At 40.8% G+C, this 20,618-nt stretch overlaps 1 protein-coding gene across 4 annotated transcripts in view; it reads left to right on the forward strand.

The window, feature by feature from the left end:
* The first annotated feature begins 3,013 nt into the window (after nucleotides 1-3,013).
* Nucleotides 3,014-20,618, forward strand: part of FLNC (filamin C) — a 74,961-nt gene continuing 57,356 nt past the window's right edge. For all 4 annotated transcript variants that reach the window (XM_075345383.1, XM_075345384.1, XM_075345385.1 and 1 more), the window contains exon 1: nucleotides 3,014-3,876. In XM_075345383.1, the coding sequence (XP_075201498.1) occupies nucleotides 3,525-3,876 (352 nt within the window). In that variant the 5' untranslated portion in view covers nucleotides 3,014-3,524. The remainder of the gene's footprint in view (nucleotides 3,877-20,618) is intronic.

Below are 20,618 nucleotides of genomic sequence, written 5' to 3' on the forward strand. Positions count from 1 at the left end.
AGCCCAGTTAACGCCACTGGACTGCTATAGCACAACAGGAATGGTAGCAAGGAAGCACGGCGCCTGACCCTCATGTGCTGAGCCACGAATCTTGGCGCGAGTGGCACCGTTCGCCTAGCCCTACCTACCGCTTCCAACAAGGCTTATGCCACCATGAATTCTAAATGAATATGAGTGAAGACTGCGCCCCTCCATGTTGTCTCCAGCCCCTTTTATAACCTAGATCCGCCCCAAACCCAGAGTGGAACCACCAAGGTAAAATAGCAGAGTGCCATATCATCAGCGACGTCACCAGCGGCCTATCCGGAACCGCCACGTCACTGATGGCCTCATGGCAGCCACGCCCCAAACACTTCACCAGTCATCGTCTGACGACCAATGGTGAGGTGCCAGATCATAGGGGCGGGCCTCTGCGAGCCAGTCCGGAGTGGCCACGTCATCAGGACACCTGACACCCTCTGCCCTATCAGGGCCTGCCACCTCACGGACATGCTCAGTGAGGTCCTTACCGGACCTAGCCTCTGATGCACTAAGTGCTTGAGCATGCTCAGTAGCCTGAACAACAGACTCAGAAATCAGACTATCTGCCTGAGCATGCTCAGTAAGCACATCCCAGAACTTAGACACAGCACGAAGTCCAAGTACTTGTGCAAAGAGGCTGTTAGGATTAATTGTGAGAGCATGCTCAGTAGCCTGAACTGATGACTTAGTCTCAGAAATGATACAATCAGGCTGAGCATGCTCAGTAGGCAAAACACTGGGCTTAGACTCTGGCTGGGGTAAATCGGCGCACACATGCGCACTAGCCGCCTCTCCACACTAAGACGTGGTGGAAGGAGCAGCCAACTGGACGACCCGAGGCAGCCGGTGCCTGGGCGCAACAGGAACCGCAGCAGGCTGCATGCGGCTATGGCGGCGCCGGTTCGTAACAGTGATGAAGATGAAATGAGAGTGGACATTTCAGCAAGTCAATGAACCCAAACACACAGTCAAAGAAACTCTCATTTGGTTTCAGAGAGAGAAATTAAGCTACTAGAATGACCCAGTTAATCTCCTGACCTGAATCCAATAGAAAATTTATGGAAGGAACTAAAGCTCAGAGTTCATAGAATAAGCCCATGGAAACTTCAGGATTTGAAGAGTGTTTGTGTGGAAAAATGGACCAAATCACACCTGAGCAACACATGTGACTAATTTTTCCATACAGTAGGCATCTTGAAGCTGTCATCAACAACATGGTCAATACTCTTTCCTTCTGTCATTTCTCATTATTACACATCACTATATTTACGGACATCTATGGTTTGATTTCTTTACCTGTGTGGATTGGATGGGTGGTTAACGACCTGTTTAGAAATTCATGTCAATAGCACCTTTAGAAATATATTTAATTAGAATATTGGTGACGTGTCCAATACTTAATTCACCTGGTGTATGATCACACTATGTAAATGTAAAAGTTGATCTTTGCTGTGCCTTTCTGCTTTTGCTAATAGGAGAGGGTTCTGGGTGGGAGGCATATGGGAAGGGGCTGTTCGGATGGGACAACCTTTACATAGTTTATTAGTGTAGTGTACAGTGCCCCATGGTTTCTGGAAATAGTTAATGGGAATCCTAAATGGAAGTCAAGAGGAAATCCCCATTCTGCTAAACAAACGTAATGAGCATTCCCAGACAGATAGTGACCTACATTAACATGTTCCATGCCTGCAGCTTAGGGAAACATTTTGTGAGTCAGTGTTCTCATCTTTAACCCTTCTAGAATGGTCACCAAGGGGGGACCTCCAGCAGCACTAAGTGCATGACTGCCTTTCTATCTGGAGAATTCTTACTAAGGAGAATACAATGGAACTACAGTATCTCCTATGCAAAGACCAATGACTGGAAAGATGACCCAGCGCACAGCATTCAGATCTGAAAAGCCTGGATGACTTAATAGATTTCTACGCTGGTTTCCTAGAATAATCCCGACTAATACAATGCACAGCTTATTCACAATCACAGATCAGAGAGCTATTTCAATCATAGTCTTCTACTTTTTATGAAAAGCGACATTAGAAAATAAACTCTGGATGCCAGTCTCCCCAGCTCTGGACTGCAGCACGACTTCACTGGTCACAGCTACACAAATAAATACAGGTTACAAGCCCATTGACAGCTGGGAACGTTCCTTCATTGAATAATTAGAAATATTCTGGGGGCATTGAATTGTGACTCCTGAAAATCATTCTAAAAATGTGGCGGAAATTTCTAGATGTAGAATACAATGTTATGATGTATGGCATGCTTGAGACAATTTATGTGCTTCCGTGCCGTACAAGCTCAACCTTTTATATACATCGCAAAAAATATCATGACGTCACCGAATACACTTTTTATCAGTGGTGTGTGAAAGATGTAACAAAAAGGTCGCCGTAGACCCTATATGTACAGTAGCAGCTGTGATCTGACGAGGGCAGCCACATTCAGTTTAGAGTGGCCGTTGACAATATATACAGTGCATAGCCCTACACGAAATCTGTGTAATGTTGTAGAATGAAGTGACGGTAACTTTTCCAGGCAATAGACATATTAAACCTAGGTGTCCCATATACTGGCATATGTGTCTGGTACATTAATGGCAATATGCTTGGGGGAGGTGATTCATTTGGGGAGGTGGGGGTCTCCCTTGCATTACATCTGCTGCTTTTGTTAACTTGTGTTGTAAGATCCCTTCCCTCTGCCCCCTCTCCCTTCACAGACAGACTTCACTGACATGGGGTAGCTAAAAATACAGAAATGTTACAAGCAGTTGGAGCATGGTCCATGGAAACCAATCACAAGTCCCGCTATCCATAGCACCCAATCCAGCTCTGGCTTATTATCTCACTAGGGATTAGAAAATACTCATCTTAGTTGTATATGGTCATGGCTAAGGCATTCCTGGGAGTCCATGCCTCTGACGTTTGGGGGGAGGGAAGCTAAGAGGAGACTAAAGAGGGAGGGGGGATCAGTTTTCTTTAAAACCATCTCCATCCAGGACTCCACACTTTCAAACAAGTTGCTAAATCCCTGTGCTCTCAGCTGTCAGCTGTCTCTCCAGCTCTCTTTTCCTGTTTGCTGGGACATCTTCTCTTGGGCCAGCTTTCCCGGTATATTATTTTACATTTGTCATCCGTATCCCAATTCTGCTTTATTTATCTGCTCTACCAGAAAGAAAGGATTCCCTGAAAGGAAACAGAAGACAGGAAGGAGTAGAAAGGTGGAAGCCTGTGCTGTGATAACTCTCACATCCCTCCCAACTCTGTCCCACCACTCGTGGGGGGGCGTTAAAGGGTTAATCCGAACTTGCCAAGAAACATCTCACTGTTTCCAACAAGAGGACGAATAATAGGGGAACTAATTTGATTGTCGAGCTCCGTTTCAGCAGTTTGAACTCGATTTCACAGTGTGGTTTTGGATCCAGCAGTTTTTTTACACCCTTTTTTTCTCCACCCTTGTTGATCCTCATATAAAAAGCAGAAAGCTCCAAATAAAAAGTCATCATGAGCACTAACGATTACTACGACCAACATCAGCTGTACCAGGGCGAGGAAGCAGACGAGATGCCAGCTACAGAAAAAGACCTGGCAGAAGATGCCCCCTGGAAGAAGATCCAGCAGAACACCTTCACAAGGTGGTGCAATGAACATCTCAAATGTATGAATAAGCGCATTGGGGACCTTCAGAAAGACCTAAGTGATGGCCTCAAACTTATAGCCCTACTGGAGGTTCTGAGTCAGAAGAAGATGTACAGAAAGTACCACTCTAGACCAAACTTCAGGCAGATGAAGCTGGAGAATGTCTCTGTGGCGCTGGAATTTTTGGACAGAGAACATATCAAGCTGGTTTCTATAGGTAAAGATCTGCTCATTTACTGATTCTTTACTAACACTTTCTTAAAGATTGTACTTATAGAGACAAAAAGATTATAAGGAAAACCAGAGGCTTAGAAAAATGCATGACATGTATATCTCAAGTGTCAGTGTGTCTACGCCAGCTTGTACCTGCTGCTTTTTTCTATCACATTCCTAACTAGTGGTAGATAATGTCCATAAATTGGTTGCACTTTATGAGCCACATCCCCTTTAACTTCCACAAATGATCCTTATCTGTATTAGTAAAAGTGCTTGAGGCCTTCAAAAACTCATTGATTGATCATTTCCCACCTATTGTGTTCACATGTTCTGCTGTGTATTTAGGGAGATATGACTACTTTGAAAAATATCTGACTTTCCATTATTTTTTATTTAATATAGTTCCATAATGGCTTCACTACTGGGCTAATCAGCATAAAGACTTCTGTAGATTCAATTGTTTCTCACCATGATATTGTGCTAATTCTCACACTACAGGGTCCTGTGTGATTACAGGAAAGCCTATGTTATGTTAGCTTACAAGATCACTATTGTCATTTTCTGCAATTAGCCTTTTTTATGTAGAATGGCTGGTAACAGACGATATACTATATATTACGTAAATGGATAATCTCGTTTAAAAGAACTGAAGACCTCAGTGGTTGATACCTTTTAATGGCTAACTGAAAAGATGGCAATATAAGCAAGCTTTCGAGACTGGAAAATCTCATCATAGAAAAACTCCATTCAAAATTCAACTCCAGGGGAAAATTAGCTGAGTGACCTCCTGGAGGCCTGGTCTTGGCACCCCACGGCAAACAGCGGTAATGCCAGCCGGGGGTTGTCGCAGAGGAAATGTAGTATTACATGGCAGCCATTCAGATAAATTGAAGTCTCTGTAATACAGGCATGGCTCAAGTAGACTAGAACTTCCAGCCATTGACACAAACCGGTTCTCTGTTCTTGTCCACAGAGTGGGTTCCCAGTGACAGACCCCCACTATAGTGTCCATATGTCCTAATAGAGCAAATGCACATGGGATGTCTTCATGATAAAATTCCATTATAACTTAAGTTCTTTTATGATGTTGAGTTTTAGCATGATTTGGAAAATATTCAAATATAAAAAGGAAATATTTGACTGATTTCTAGTCTATTATTCCATAGTTGCTTCTGCTTCTAGCAAACCTAGGTAAGATCCAATATGGCTGCCTTTCCAACCTACATGGGAGATGCCACCTAGTGATATGTTGATCTATTCCTTGTGTATTATAACATTTGAGAACTGTAGCAAATAAGGGTGCAAAACCATGTGGGTACAGTAATGCTGCCCTAGAAACTTGTCATAGCACTTTTCAGGACCAGATAAAACTAAAATATGGCTTCGTAGATTCTGTAACTACTCGACAGAAGAGGACAATCCAAGGACTTAGGCCCACAAGTAGTATTATGTTGTACTACAAAATGCAGACCTAGCATTGTGGCCTGAGCTGATATCTGTATTATACACTTACTACAAATTAAAGAGAATCTGTCACCAGGATTTTGCTCACCCACCTGAAAGCAGCATAATGTAGGGGCAGAGGTCCTGATTCCAGCGATGTGTCACTTACTGAGCTGTTTCTTGTCATTTTGATTAAATCAATGGCTTGTCTTCTGCAGATCTAGCAGTTATACAGAGCTCATGAATATGCTGGACTACCTGGCAGCACACCAAGTAGTCCTCTACTGATGCTCTACTGCTGATCAAACAGGGATTTTTATAAAAGCTACACTACTCAGCTCAGTAAGTGACACATTGCTGGAATCAGGATCTCTGCCCCTACATTATGCTGCTCTCAGATTAGGAGGCGAAAACCTGGTGACAAATTCCCTTTAATACCTTCCAAGATTTTTTTATGTCATGTAACAAAAAACACTTCAGTCTAGGACTCTCCGATCCATAGCTACATCGATATGAAGATCATCATTTACAAACATTAGGTTATATTTCTGCTAGGTTAGTATATATGGGAAAGGCCTACACATGTATTCCTAATTACATATATAAGCCTTGAAGAGATCTGTCCTAAAACATTAAATAACTAATGGACTAAGTGTCTTCACATGACATCATCATCTTAATCCCCACATTATAAAACTGTTACTGCTAAAGTACAAATCCATTGTGAGATCTTATCTAGTGAAAGCACAGCCATCAGGTGTAGGGTAGCACGACGGAAAATGCAGAATATGGAGTGGATGTCATTATCATTGTGTCGTTGACATCTGGCTGATTACCTACATATTACATATATCTTATACTGTTTAGGATTATAACCATGGCATTCTAATATACAATGCAACTACCTGGAGGCATTTATTCAATGGCTAATGGGTGGGGGATGGAAATTGTAAAGAAATGATTGCAGTGAAGTCAAAGTGGCTGTTTGTAATATGTATAATAGATAGATGGATGATGGATAGATAGATAGATAGATAGATAGATAGATAGATAGATAGATAGATAGATAGATAGAGGGATAGATGGATGGATGGATAGATGGATAGATAGATAGATAGATAGATAGATAGATAGATAGATAGATAGATGGATAAATGGATAGATGGATGGATGGATGGATGGATGGATAGATGTATAGATGGATAGATAGATAGATAGATAGATAGATAGATAGATAGATGGATAAATGGATGGATGGATAGATGGATAGATAGATAAATGGATGGATGTATGGATAGATGGATAGATAAATAGATCTAGAGAGATAGAGATCAATAGAAAGATAGAGCGATAGATGATAGAGAGATAGATAGATAATAGATAGATAAAGAGATAGATAGATAGAAGGATAGATAGATAGATAATAGATAGATAGACGGTTAGTTGGAGAGACAGATAGATAGATAGATAGACAATAGAGATTAGATTGTAGAGATCAAAAGAAAGATAGATAGATAGATAGATAGGGACAAAACATGGAGCAGCACAATTACCAATATGGTGGGAGCAAGGCCTACCTTACGATAGTTCACCTTGATTAGCTTATGTGGTGTGACAACGTTTCGGTTTCTAAGAACCTTTATCAAGCCATTGATAAAGTTCCTAAGGTACTGAAACGTTGATAAATGGATAAAATTGGTAGACTAAAAATAGCAACACATTCATTATAAAAAGGTGAAAAATTGTATTTATTCAAAGCCAATATACATTTTATGTACTGTATATACAGTTTTCCAGTAGCCTGGACTTTGTGGCTTCCAAACACACTTTATTTGTTTTGGTGCCACGTTGAATTTTTGGGAATTTTAGATAGATGGATGGACAGACAGACAGAAAGGCAGACAGATAGAGATAGATGGAGAGAAAGATAGAGAAATAGATAGATAGATATAGAGAGATGGAGAGATAAATATATAGATATAGAGAGATTGATAGCTAGATACAGATCGATAGAGATAGACAGATATATAGATAGAAAGATAGATAGATAGATAAAGGAATGAATAGAATAGATAGATAGATAGATAGATAGATAGATAGAGGAATAGATAGATAGATAGATAGATAGAGGGATAGATAGATAGAGGGATAGATAGATAATAGATAGATAGCTAGATAGATAGAGGTATAGATACATAGATAGATAGATAGATAGATAGATACATAGATAGAGGTATAGATACATAGATAGATAGAGGGATGGATAGATAGATAGATAGATAGAGGGATGGATAGATAGATAGATAGATAGAGAAATAGAGAGACAGATAGATAGATAGATAGATAATAGATAGATAATAGATAGATAGACAGATAGATAATAGATAGAGGAATAGATAGATTTAGATAGATAGATGGATAGATAGAGGGATAGATAGATAGAGGTATAGATACATAGATAGATAGAGGTATAGATAGATAGAGAGATAGATAGATAGATAGATAGATAGATAGATAGAGGAATAGATATATATAGATGGATGGATAGATAGAGGGATAGATAGATAGATAGATAGATAGAGGAATAGATAGATAGAGAGATAGAGAGACAGATAGATAGATAGATAGATAGAGGAATAGATATATATAGATGGATGGATAGATAGAGGGATAGATAGATAGATAGATAGATGAATAGATAGATAGAGGGAGAGATAGATAGATAGATAGATAGATAGAGGAATAGATAGATAGAGAGATAGAGAGACAGATAGATAGATAGATAGATAGAGGAATAGATATATATAGATGGATGGATAGATAGAGGGATAGATAGATAGATAGATAGATAGAGGAATAGATAGATATAGATAGATAGATAGATGGATAGATAGATAGATGGATAGATAGAGGGATAGATAGAGCAATTGTCTGCATTTACTTCTTGTAGAAATAAAATATGTTTCTTCCATTTCATTTTTTCTGAACAGTTCATTACCCAGAGATTTTTTTTTCTGACATATAATTAATCATTTTCAAACATTTTCTCATACAGATCTTGGCTGGCAGTGAAGTCAGAAATGTTTCCATTTATTTTTTCCTTTTTATCAGTGGGAGGATTAGGAAGCTCGAAGCATGGACTTCAGCATGAATATTTTGCTATGCGTCTCCTATACATTTTTGCACACACCTCACTTTATAACTCCCTATAAATGTAACTGCTCCATCTGTCTTTGGTTGATACTTCATTCTTTTTACTGACACTACAACATGTTGGCTGATGTTAAGCATGCACTGTCCCAGTCTTGGATTGGCCCATAGGGGAATAGCTGAATGCTCCGGTGGTTTCCTGTGCAGGAGTTGGCCCCATGCTCCTTAAAGAGGTTGTCCACTACTTTTACATTGATGGCCTACCCTTAGGATCGGCCGGTGTCCGACACCCCTCACCCTCACCGATCAGCTGTTCTCGGTGCCAGCTTCCATTCAAATCAATAGGATTCAGATGTACAGTACCCGGCCGCGGATGCTATCAGAAGACGGAGCAGTTCTGAAACTGAGCATGTCCGGCCAGCACCGAAAACATTGGATCGGCGGGGGGGCTGGGTGTTTTCCTAACTTAAAGTGTATCTGTTCTTTTAGGTAACTTTTCAGAATAAGTTACAGTGTGTATACATTACACTACTTTTGGCCATTATAAGACTTGTATATAACATTTGTAACAGTTTTCTCCCTGCACTAGAAGCTTCAGCAGTTTCTCCTAGTGATATGGTTTGTATTTCCTCCAGCTTCTCCCTTCTCAATAGACTATTAGGCAGCAGATGTAATTTGATCCCTTACTGCAGACAAATTTGTAGACAGATGTGATCAGATTTTGAGAGAGAATGATTGCACAGGAGCCAAAAAGTAACAGATAAGTGACAGGATAGTTACCAGATAATGAAAATATTGGTAGATCAGTAGTTTGCCAATAGACTTTCATTATTTCTTATCTGAGAATGGTAGAATTTCTTTAATGGGGCAGTAACAAATAGAGAGCATACAATTTATTTCCAATTTCTTATATTGCTCCAATTTCTCACTTATGTAGTGCATCAGTCCCCCTCCTCACAATCCGGTTTCCCTATCACAGACTCGCACACCAGCGAGCTCACCATATAAAAGCATGTGTAACGGACGTTGCTTGTTTTTTCAAAGACAGCAGTTGTTGGAGGATTCCTTAAATTCCATCCACTTAGTTCCTTTCTACTAGAAGGATTCCACACACCCAGTACCTCACCCCCTGCTGCCAACATACTTTTAAGATATATAAATGGAGATTGCATAACCATATTGCCAATCAAGCTGTCCATACATACCAGAATAGAGAATCACAATATGATCAAGTCATCTCTAAAGAGACTTGGTCAATAGTCACTCAGGCCCCAATTTATGAAGAATGGCTTTTCGTATGTCACTCTTGAAGTGTGCGAGAATGAGACATACCAAATTCATTAAGAAGCATATGCCACATAAAATTAGGCGCATCTTATCAGTAGTGTACCTAGCCAGAAATATTTCTCCAGTCATTGATTGGAGTAGCATTTCTGGCATAAGGAACACTGATTTTTAAAGAGGTTGTGCACTACTTTTGCATTGATGGCCTATCCTTAGGATAGAATATCAATGTCTGATTGGCCAGGGTTCAACACCCCGCACCCCCGACAATCAGCTGTTCTCTGTGCAGGCGGTAACAGGAGGCCAGAAATGCTCCGATTTGGAGTTGCCCCATCAACTGATAGCGGGTGCGGCTGGGTACTGCAAATGCGCCTCCCATTCAAGGATAGGCCATCAATGTAAAAGTAGTGTATAACCTCTTTAATCAATTTGTCAGGTGGGCGTTACCACATCCTCCTCGGCTGCACCCATTTTGGCGGAGCTTTGCCAAAAGTCGCACAATTTTTGTGCTACTGTATTTCGTATTGTGTACAAATTCTGTGACAATTGAAGGTGATTTGTGGCAGGAACGCCATGATGAATCAGGGCCTCAGTGTTACACTAAGAATTTTCGAGCCATTAGACATCTGTACATCTGTCTATATGTACCCACCTTCCCAAGATCTACTGTTACCTCTCTAATAGGATATTTTGTGAATTCACAACCTAATGAATATAAAATAAAATTTCACTTTACGTCCTCTGTGGTGTGCATGGCAATGGGATGAGCTGTCCATCTATTAAGGTATATACATTTGGTGCAATACGTATCATCATTTACCACCTTAAGAGTAAAATATTATTAAAGGGTCCCCCCTTTGTACATGCAGCCGGTATGGATTTACTGAACTACTAATAGTGTAATAATTGAGATTAATTGTCAAATGATGAACGCTATAGGCTCTTTTACAATGGGGGGGTGAGAGTGTGGGGTGAACTCTCATTAATGCAATCACTTGGTCCCCCCGATATTGTCGTCAGTACCCCTATAAACACATGGAGATGCGCAGCTGATGACCTTTACTTTTTCAGCTGCATGTAAATTGCTTTCAGCCAATGAGCAGCCGTTTTCCTTGTTCGTAGGATAATCTCTGCCATGTTTAAATTGGTTAATGATCGGGAACAAGTGATTGCTTGTAAAATGGCCTGAAGAAATATGAAGTGTTTATGGATAACAGAAATGTGGGATGGTATCAGCTAACAATAAGCGGCCATGGTTTCTCTGTAGGCCTAGCGCAGCCAGAGATAAGCCCTGCTCGTGCCCCTGCCCCCATCTGTGAGGAGATGTGACAGGTGTACGTGACACAGAGCAGCGCTGCCATTACTGATATAGCTGACATTTTGTGTGAGGACAGAATGAGCAGGACAATTGCTCATATAAACCTGAATCACTTTCTTGTAAATTATATCTTATACGGTTACGTCAAATCTATAGTATCCACCCACCAAAAATAGTAGCAGCACTTATATTAGGCCTCATTCAGATGTCCCTGTTGCATTCATTTTTTTTCACGGATGCAACAAATACCCATTATAATCTATGGTCTTAAGGGTGCTTTACACGCTGCGACATCGCTAGCGATTTCTAGCGATGTCGAGCGCGATAGCACCCGCCCCCGTCGTATGTGCGACATTTGGTGATCGCTGCCGTAGTGAACATTATCGCTACGGCAGCGTCACACGCACATACCTGTGCAGCAACGTTGCTGTGACCGCCGAACAATCCCTCCTTCAAGGGGGAGGTGCATTCGGCGTCACAGCGACATCACCGCGACGTCACTAAGCGGCCGTCCAATGGAAGCGGAGGGGAGGAGATGAGCAGGATGTCACATCCCGCCCACCTCCTTCCTTCCGCATTGCCAGTGGACGCAGGTAAGGAGATGTTCGTCGTTCCTGCGGCGTCACACACAGCGATGTGTGCTGCCGCAGGAACGAAGAACAACATTGTACCTCCAGCAGCAACGATATTAAGGAAAGGAGCAACGTGTCAACGATCACCGTTTTTGGACGATTTTGCGATCGTTGATCGTCGCTCCTTGGTGTCACACGCTGCGATGTCGCTACCGGCGCCGGATGTGCGTCACTAACAACGTGACCCCGACGATATATCGGTAGCGATGTCGCAGTGTGTAAAGCACCCTTTAGTCACATGTCCATTTATTTCCGGTATCATGGATAAAAAGGCCCTACAAGTCTATGAGTCTGTTAAATACACGTACAGCACACGAATGGCAAAGCGTAAGAGACGCTCAGTCATTTATATACAGTATCCCTCATGATACAGATGGTAAAAACAGACACATGGACTGTGCACTGATACAAAACACTGATGACACTAATGTCATTTTTCATGGACATATGAATGAGGCCTTACCTCTACAAGTTGCAAGTTATTATTATTGTTATTATGCATTACTTATTTAGCCCTATTATATTCTACAGCGATTTACACACATTATCACTGTCTCCAATGGCGCTCACAATGTTGATTCCTTATCAGTATGTCTTTGGAGTGTGGGAGAAAACCAGAGAGCACGAGTGAAACCCACGCAAACATGAGGAGAACATACAAACTCTGCAGATGTTGTCCTTGGTGGGACCCCAGGTCACCTGCGCTGCCTAGTAACAGTGCTAACCACTGAGCCATCGTGGTGCCACTTCTCAGACCATGCACCTCAAGTGGTATCCCAGAATGTTGTACTAAATAAAGCATAAAGTTGTCATGGATACAGGTATAGGCTCCATGCGCACGCTGCCGTTTTTTTATGCCTTTTTGGCGCAGTTTGTGATGACCTTTTATGTCACTGCATGCTGTTACTTCCCCAGCAAAGTCTATGAGATTTCAGATTTGCTGTGCACACATTTCTTTTTTTTTTTTTTGTTGCATTTTTGCGGGGAACACAAAAATGCAGCATAACGATTCTTTTAACATTTTTCACCCATTGGTGATAAAAAAAAATGTATCAATAACGCAGGATCAAAAACCGCACCAAAAACGCATGCATTTTTTTCTGCATATTTTTTGCCTCAAGATGCATTTTTTGGCCACACAATGTGTTTTTTGTGGTTATGACAAAACTGCAGACTGCGGACGTTACCTAGATAGACAGCACCTATAATATGTGTATAAGCACAGAATGTGTATAGTTTTCTCTACAAGATGGCCCAGGGCACAATTAATATTTGTGGCACTCATCCCCTATACAAATGTCTTGCATTCTTATAATCCTGAGTATACTCAACCCTAGTACGTATGAACCAGGGATGTAATGACAATATGTGCAGGGGCTGCAATCGCACCCAGATCCTGGAGCCTAGGGGATCCAAAAAGTCCATTTGGCCTATAGAAAAAGACTAAAGTGGGCTTTACACGCTGCGACATCGCTCAAGTGATCTCATTGGGGTCACGGAATTTGTGACGCACATCCAGTCGCTTTAGCGATGCCGTTGCATGTGAGACCTATGAGCGATTTTGCATCGTCGCAAAAACTTGCAAAATCGCTCATTGGTGACATGGGGGTCCAATCTCAAATATCGTTACTGCAGCAGTAACGAAGTTGTTCCTCGTTCCTGCGGCAGGACACATCGCTCCGTCTGACACCCCAGGAACGAGGAACCTCACCTTACCTGCGTCCCGGCCACAATGCGGAAGGAAGGAGGTGGGCGGGATGTTATGTCCCGCTCATCTCCGCCCCTTCGCTTCTATTGGGCAGCAGTTCAGTGACGCTGCTGTGACGTCGCTGTGACACTGAACGAACCGCCCCCTTTGAAAGGAGGCGGTTCGCCGATCATAGCGACGTCGCAGGGAAGGTAAGTCCGTGTGACGGGTCCGGGCGATGTTGTGCAACACGGGCAGCAATTTGCCCGTGTCGCACAACCGATGGGGGCGGATACACACGCTGGCGATATCGGTACCGATATCGCAGCGTGTAAAGCGGCCTTAATGCTATTAAAAACTTGCATTAATTGGGGGCCCTTTTGGAGATTTGGCATTTGGGCCCATGAGCTTCAAGTTACACCACTGGTATGAACTATTAAGAAGATGCATTTCATATAGCTTTGTGATCAGCCCCTTACAAAAAGTAGAATCATACACCCAATAATAACCGCAGTACACAGAGATACTGCTATCCATATCCTCCAGAGAATTATTGCCATTCATCCAGGACTATAGTGACATAAATTATATCTATATATCATTATGTACTGAATGTTTTATGATTGTGTATTGTCATGTAAAATATTTACACCACCACATCTACTAATGAAATACGGCCTGAAGCTGAGGAATGCATGGTGGATGTGATGGAGACCATACCGGCTAGAGGTGTCTTATCTTACAGTGTATATGGACACAATCCTAATGGGAAGTTAGTTTAGCAGGTCTTTTCCTCATCATACAGGATTACTAACATTCCTGTATTCCAGATTGAGGATATACAGTAACAAGACTATCCATATTCGCTTAGAGACCCTTTTACAATGGCCAAAGTAAATTCTATAAAGGTAGATTATTTTCGGCACACCATGGGTGAAATAATAGGAGTCCAAAGAATATTTGCAATATAAGTCCACTTTTTATTTTTCAAGCACAAAAAAATGTAAAAAAGAATAATACAGATGTCCAGAGACCAACGTTTCGGCCTTTTTGGGCCTTTATCAAGGTGCTTATCTACAAGTGATACAAAACATCAAATCAAAAAATATAGTATAGACATAAAGCATAAGATAAATCACATCCTGATAGACCAAAACGTGTATCCGCTTGCTTGACAGTGGAGTCATGTAACATAATGATAGAAAATGAGAATATTAGGACCATTAATTAGCAAACCAGAACAAAATTGTAACAAGAGGTCTCAGAGGCAGAGTTCAGACACATCACATCAGTCCAATATTGTTAAACAAATGAAAAAATGAATGAGGTTCATTAACTCTTCATCTTCTAAGACCCCCAAAAATCACAGTGAAATTCATGCTTTAAGTAGCTACAAAAAGGCTATATTCATTTTTTTATATTTACTTTTATTTTATTTTTTTCAATAAAGGGGTTGGGCAGTAGTGGACAACCCCTTCTTAAATGCTAACGTAACCCACACTCACATCCTGGATTGGCACCGAACCTGCGACCCTGGTGATGCGTCTCCCAACAGTTACATAACATTTTTATATCACGCGATATTAAGTCACATGACTGCTACAGCCAATCGGCAGCCGCTGTTTGCTGCAACTATCACACTTCCCATAGACAGAATTCGAATTATTTATGATCTATAATAGTAATTTTAGGGCTGGCACTACTCTATATGCTCTTGAGGGGTATGATAGGATAATCCAAATGAATGATAACTCTTTGGCACTAAAGATAAACGATCAATAGGGAGTCGGTGTATATATACAGGCCCTGCTGAAAGCTTATTTATACCTGGAAAATGTATACAAAGAATGTAGACGAAGCCAGCATTGCAGACATTTGGAAATCTGGTATACATAGAGTCCTCTGACTAACAAATATACAAAAAAATATATATTTGAGATATTTATTTGTCAGTTTATCAACAGTAAAAAAAAAAAAATAAATATATATATAAATATATATATATCATATATATATATATATATATATATATATACATACATATATATATATACATACTGTATATATTTGTGATAGAAAAATATATGGGCTGTACCTTGGATACGGCTTTATCGAATAGCACAAAACTCCAATGGTAATACTGAATTGCCAGCGTAGACATGAACTGTTGTCATAGGTTATCAGACAAGGGGGTGGGTAGTGTTAAAGGGGTTCTCCCATGAGAAAAGTCCATTTGAATCAATAGATATTGGAATAATAATACTGTAACTTCCACAATTGGACGTGTTTAAAAAAAATGTTTCTGTGCTTAGCTAACGTTATACATGTGTCCCTGCTATGTACTGTATAATGGCCATGTCTGACCATAAAGGAACATGGTCTGATCATACCACATCTCCTGGGCAGGGGAGGAAGCAAAAGAGAGTATACAGATAGCACAGCACGAGATTATCGCTGAATCTTTTTGTGAGGTAAAACATTTCCCTGAATATTTTTTAAAAAGGTTTTACTTTAAAGAAAGAATAATTTGCCATCCTGTGCTGTAATGTCTGTATACTTTATTACTTCCTCCCCGGCCCAGGAGATGTGGTATGATCAGACTGTGTACGGTCAGACACAGCCATTACACAGTACATAGCAGGGACAGATTTATAAGATTATCTCATCACAGGAACATTTTTTTTAAACACATTCAATTGTGGAAATTATTATTATTCCAAGATCTGTTGATTAAAATGAACTTTGTTCTTGGGAAAACCCCTTTAAGCCCTGTAACCCCAACGAATGATTACTTATAGCAATGAAACTTACTATCGTATATGCTAGATGTTCAATCAACTATAAAGCCCATAAATGAGTGTGAGCAGTGAGCAAACGATAGGTGTGTAAGTAAACACAAGGTCCTAATAGAGATACATTGCCACATAAATCAGTACTGGACTACTGCGCCTTTTATTTGCCGGCGTAATCAGCCATAATTAGTGGGTTTGGCATGAAACGCTGATCTGTTATCTCAAGGCGTCTGTAACAGATACAGTGCGTCTTCATGGATAGATGCCAACTGCATGTCTGCTATTCTATCAGTTCACTAAAGGGACTTTCCATAGCTATAACAGATACAATATGAACTGAATATGCCTGACCCGGCTCACATAGACTTAACAGGGAGGTCCAAGGGTATGGAGCTTATAACTGGCTATCAGTGGTCATTTTAATAGAAATAAACGTTATTATTAGGGATGATCGAATACCTCAAATATTCAGCTTCGCGAATATTTTCCGAACAGGTTGCCGCTATTTGACTATTCGCGAATATTCAATGCGCAATATAAGTCTATGAGAAACACGAACAACAACAATTCGGAGCTATTCGGGCTCCAAATAGACTTTCATTGTGCATCGAATATTCGCATATTGGCGACCTATTCGAAAAATATTCGCAAAGCCGAATATTTGAGGTATTTGATCATCCCTAGTTATAATGTGTGTGTTAAAATGATTGCTGTCTATTATCCATACATATCACCTTGTGCTCTGTTTTGCTGCGGGTCCCTATGGTCATTTATTACGTGACTGTATGACATGCCTTGTATTCAGAACTGGACCTACTACTATACCAGGTCATAAGATAAGGTCACATGGATGCTATATAAAGCAGTGGACAGAAAATAGAGAGCCGCATCATTTATAGTGGCCAACACTAAACATTCTCCAAGCCTGGGCAAACCCTATTACATTTCAGCTACACCCACGTGGCTTCCAATACACCACGGCAACGTGCAAGAGTTGCAGTGTGAACAGACTGGAGGGACGCATAATGTAAACATATTATAAATGATAACATATGGCATCTTAGTATCGTGTATATTCCAATCTCAGACATGGTCATGAGAACTGAGAACTGTTCCCTAGAGCGCCCGTGAATTGTTTATGGCAGAGCTTGCTGTTTATGGATGGCGTAAAGCGGATTTGAATTTGAGATATGAAGACCATATGTGTATATGCGTACTATGGCAGAAGGTGGAGAAATAGGGTGCGAAAAATTTAAAGAATTAACGTTCTCTATGTACAAATTTTTCATTAAACGCTAAAGCTTCTTATTGCAGTTTTATCATTTTCGTTGGGATTTTTTCTACCTCATAGGATGATATTATAATATCACTTTTGGAAATCTTAAATTAGAGTCTTTAGATTTACTAAGTAAAAAAGATACCCAAGAACAAGACGTGATTGAAATGTATAAACATTTTAATTATAAATATATTCCATAGGGTATAACATAGAATTTATCACAATGAAGAACCAGGATATAGGAAGTGATGAACGGGAAGAAACCCCACGTGACCCAGGAATGGATACCAGATCTCAAAGTGATCTGACAAGGTGCCCAGATAAACAGCTAGTTGCCCAGATGCAAGTGCAAAAATTGCCAGCAAAGAGGCAAGAGGAGTCTCAATGCATGGCATAACAAAGGCAGAGTGGCTTACCAAACAATCAGATCACCTAGTTCAACCCGGGTAAACACGTGGGGACAGACCCGTCTCAGTCCCCACGTATTTACCCGGGTTGAACTAGGTGATCTGATTGTTTGGTAAGCCACTCTGCCTTTGTTATGCCATGCATTGAGACTCCTCTTGCCTCTTTGCTGGCAATTTTTGCACTTGCATCTGGGCAACTAGCTGTTTATCTGGGCACCTTGTCAGATCACTTTGAGATCTGGTATCCATTCCTGGGTCACGTAGGGTTTCTTCCCGTTCATCACTTCCTATATCCTGGTTCTTCATTGTGATAAATTCTATGTTATACCCTATGGAATATATTTATAATTAAAATGTTTATACATTTCAATCACGTCTTGTTCTTGGGTATCTTTTTTACTTAGTAAATCTAAAGACTCTCTAATTTAAGATTTCCATATCAATCTGAGTTGTTACCTATTATATGTAACCTACGGTTCCTATATGTTTTATGTAATATCACTTTTGTATTAATGTTGCACATACATTGCACTGTTCTAGAAACCAATCTCTCCTATTTGTAGCAGCTAGATAGCTGTAAATGTAGAATTTGCAATGGTAAACTGTTTACCGTTCTGTTGTTTTCTTACGTGGCACAGGGGTATTTACTTGGGTCAAAGTGCAGCTACCGCCTCTGCCCCACCATACATTTACCCCATAGTTACATATCCGGAACATCAAATGACAGATATCTTGTCCCAACGACTCCCCTGCCCATCACTGAAAGGTTATATGTCATACTATGTGTAATTATAGGATAAATCCATCCATTGTGCTAAGGATTTCAGACGTATTGGCAAAGATAATATTACAGCAAGGTATTAGTAGATCCTAACTAAATATTAGGCTCTATATACATTTGTATGAATCACATATTTCCATCTGTAAGTCAATTATATATATCACACATATGTATAACACTTAGCTAGTGCTTTTTGGTGTTTTAACACTCTAAAGGGTGCATTACATGCTGCGACATCGCTAGTGATAGCACCTGCCCCCATCGTTCATGCGACATGTGGTGATCATACCTGTTCAGCGACATCGCTGTTGCTGCCGAACAATCCCTCCTTCAAGGGGGAGGTGCGTTCGGCGTCACAGCGACGTCACAGCGGCGTCACAAAATGGCCACCCAATAGAAGAGGAGGGGAGGAGATGAGCGTCTGGAACATGCCGCTCACCTTCTTCCTTCCTCCTTTCCGATGGACGCAGATAGGATGATGTTCGTCGTTCCTGCGGTGTCACACACAGCGATGTGTGGTGCCGCAGGAACGACGAACAACTTGTGGAATGAAACACCAATGACATTATGATTTGGAGTGATGTGTCAACGCTCATCGATTTTTGCCGTTTTTGCGATCATTGATCGTCGCTCCTAGCTGTCACACGCTGCGATGTCGCTAACGACGCCGGATGTGCGTCACAAACACCGTGACCCCGACGATATATCGTTAGCGATGTCACAGCGTGTAAAGCACCCTTTAAGGTTGGCTGCTTGTTAGGGCATGGCAAGGTGGAGCGCTGCACCTTCCGGCTGTGACCCTAGAGACATGCTGCCGATGACCAATTTCCATTATAATGAGCCCTCTGTAAAAAGTTGTTACATAGTATACATGAGAAGCCTAGAGCAAAGTAATAAAATAAAAATGTCTCATTTTGACGCCTGTCAGTATCGACTTATTTGCTTTACTTTTGAAGCATTCAAGGCGTTTGAAATCTAAACCAAATGTTGAATGCTCGATTTTATCACTAACGCGTGTGGTTACTTATATTCTGTAACAAACTCTGACATGTGAAGGCAAGATTTCTCAACTAGTGTTTACGGCATAACCAATTCTAATAAAGTAACACTGATTATGGCAGATTGCTCCCCAGTAATGCAGGGAATAGTGTAACGGGCTGGTCTTGGCATCCTGGGACACAGCTGTCACCGGTCTCCTGTCCTCCTAATTCTGAGGCTGCCAATGGGGATGAAAAAGTCTCTGTCAGTGACACAGCAAATAGCAAAGAGTGTTCCAGAAAGGCAGACTTGGAAAGACCCTGAGCTCAAGTAACCCAAGAACAATTTAGATAGTAAGAGTAATATATTACATTACAACCTGAAACATACAACCTGTTATAAACTATAAAGGATTACTTCATCGTATACATAGGATAAAGAGCGTGTATGGAATTCTAATTAAAAGATAACCGTGGTGGGAATGGTAGGATCAGAGACTAGACTTTCCCTCCTTATAGAACAAAATCTACAAGAAAAATACAGCACTATTATCCAGTGGATATCCAGTGGATAATCATATGAGAAAATAATTGGTGTTAAACGGAACCTATCATGTCCCCCATGCTCCCAGAACTACCAGCAGTTGTATCTTCCCATCTAAATTCCTTGCCTAACATTCCCTTTAGTACATTGGACACAAAAAAATCTGTAGAAAAAGAATTTGTAAAGTCAGTTTATCATATGCTGATCAACCCCTTGACTAGTTGATGTTGCATTTGTTTCCCCATACTAGTTGGCCCACCCAGCATGTTATCCCACTCCTGTCAGCACATCAGTGGACGAAGCACTTAGGTTGCGAAACGCGCGTTGGGTGCGTGGTGATACCGCTTTGTTACGCTGGCCTTGGTATATTAGTAATGTTTTCTTCACCTTTAAAAACATGATGCAATGACACAAAACTGTTTTATTATATACATTTCTTCTCACACTTG

The sequence above is a fragment of the Anomaloglossus baeobatrachus genome, chromosome 4 (genome assembly GCF_048569485.1).
Source record: "Anomaloglossus baeobatrachus isolate aAnoBae1 chromosome 4, aAnoBae1.hap1, whole genome shotgun sequence".
Taxonomy (NCBI): Eukaryota; Metazoa; Chordata; class Amphibia; order Anura; family Aromobatidae; genus Anomaloglossus; species Anomaloglossus baeobatrachus.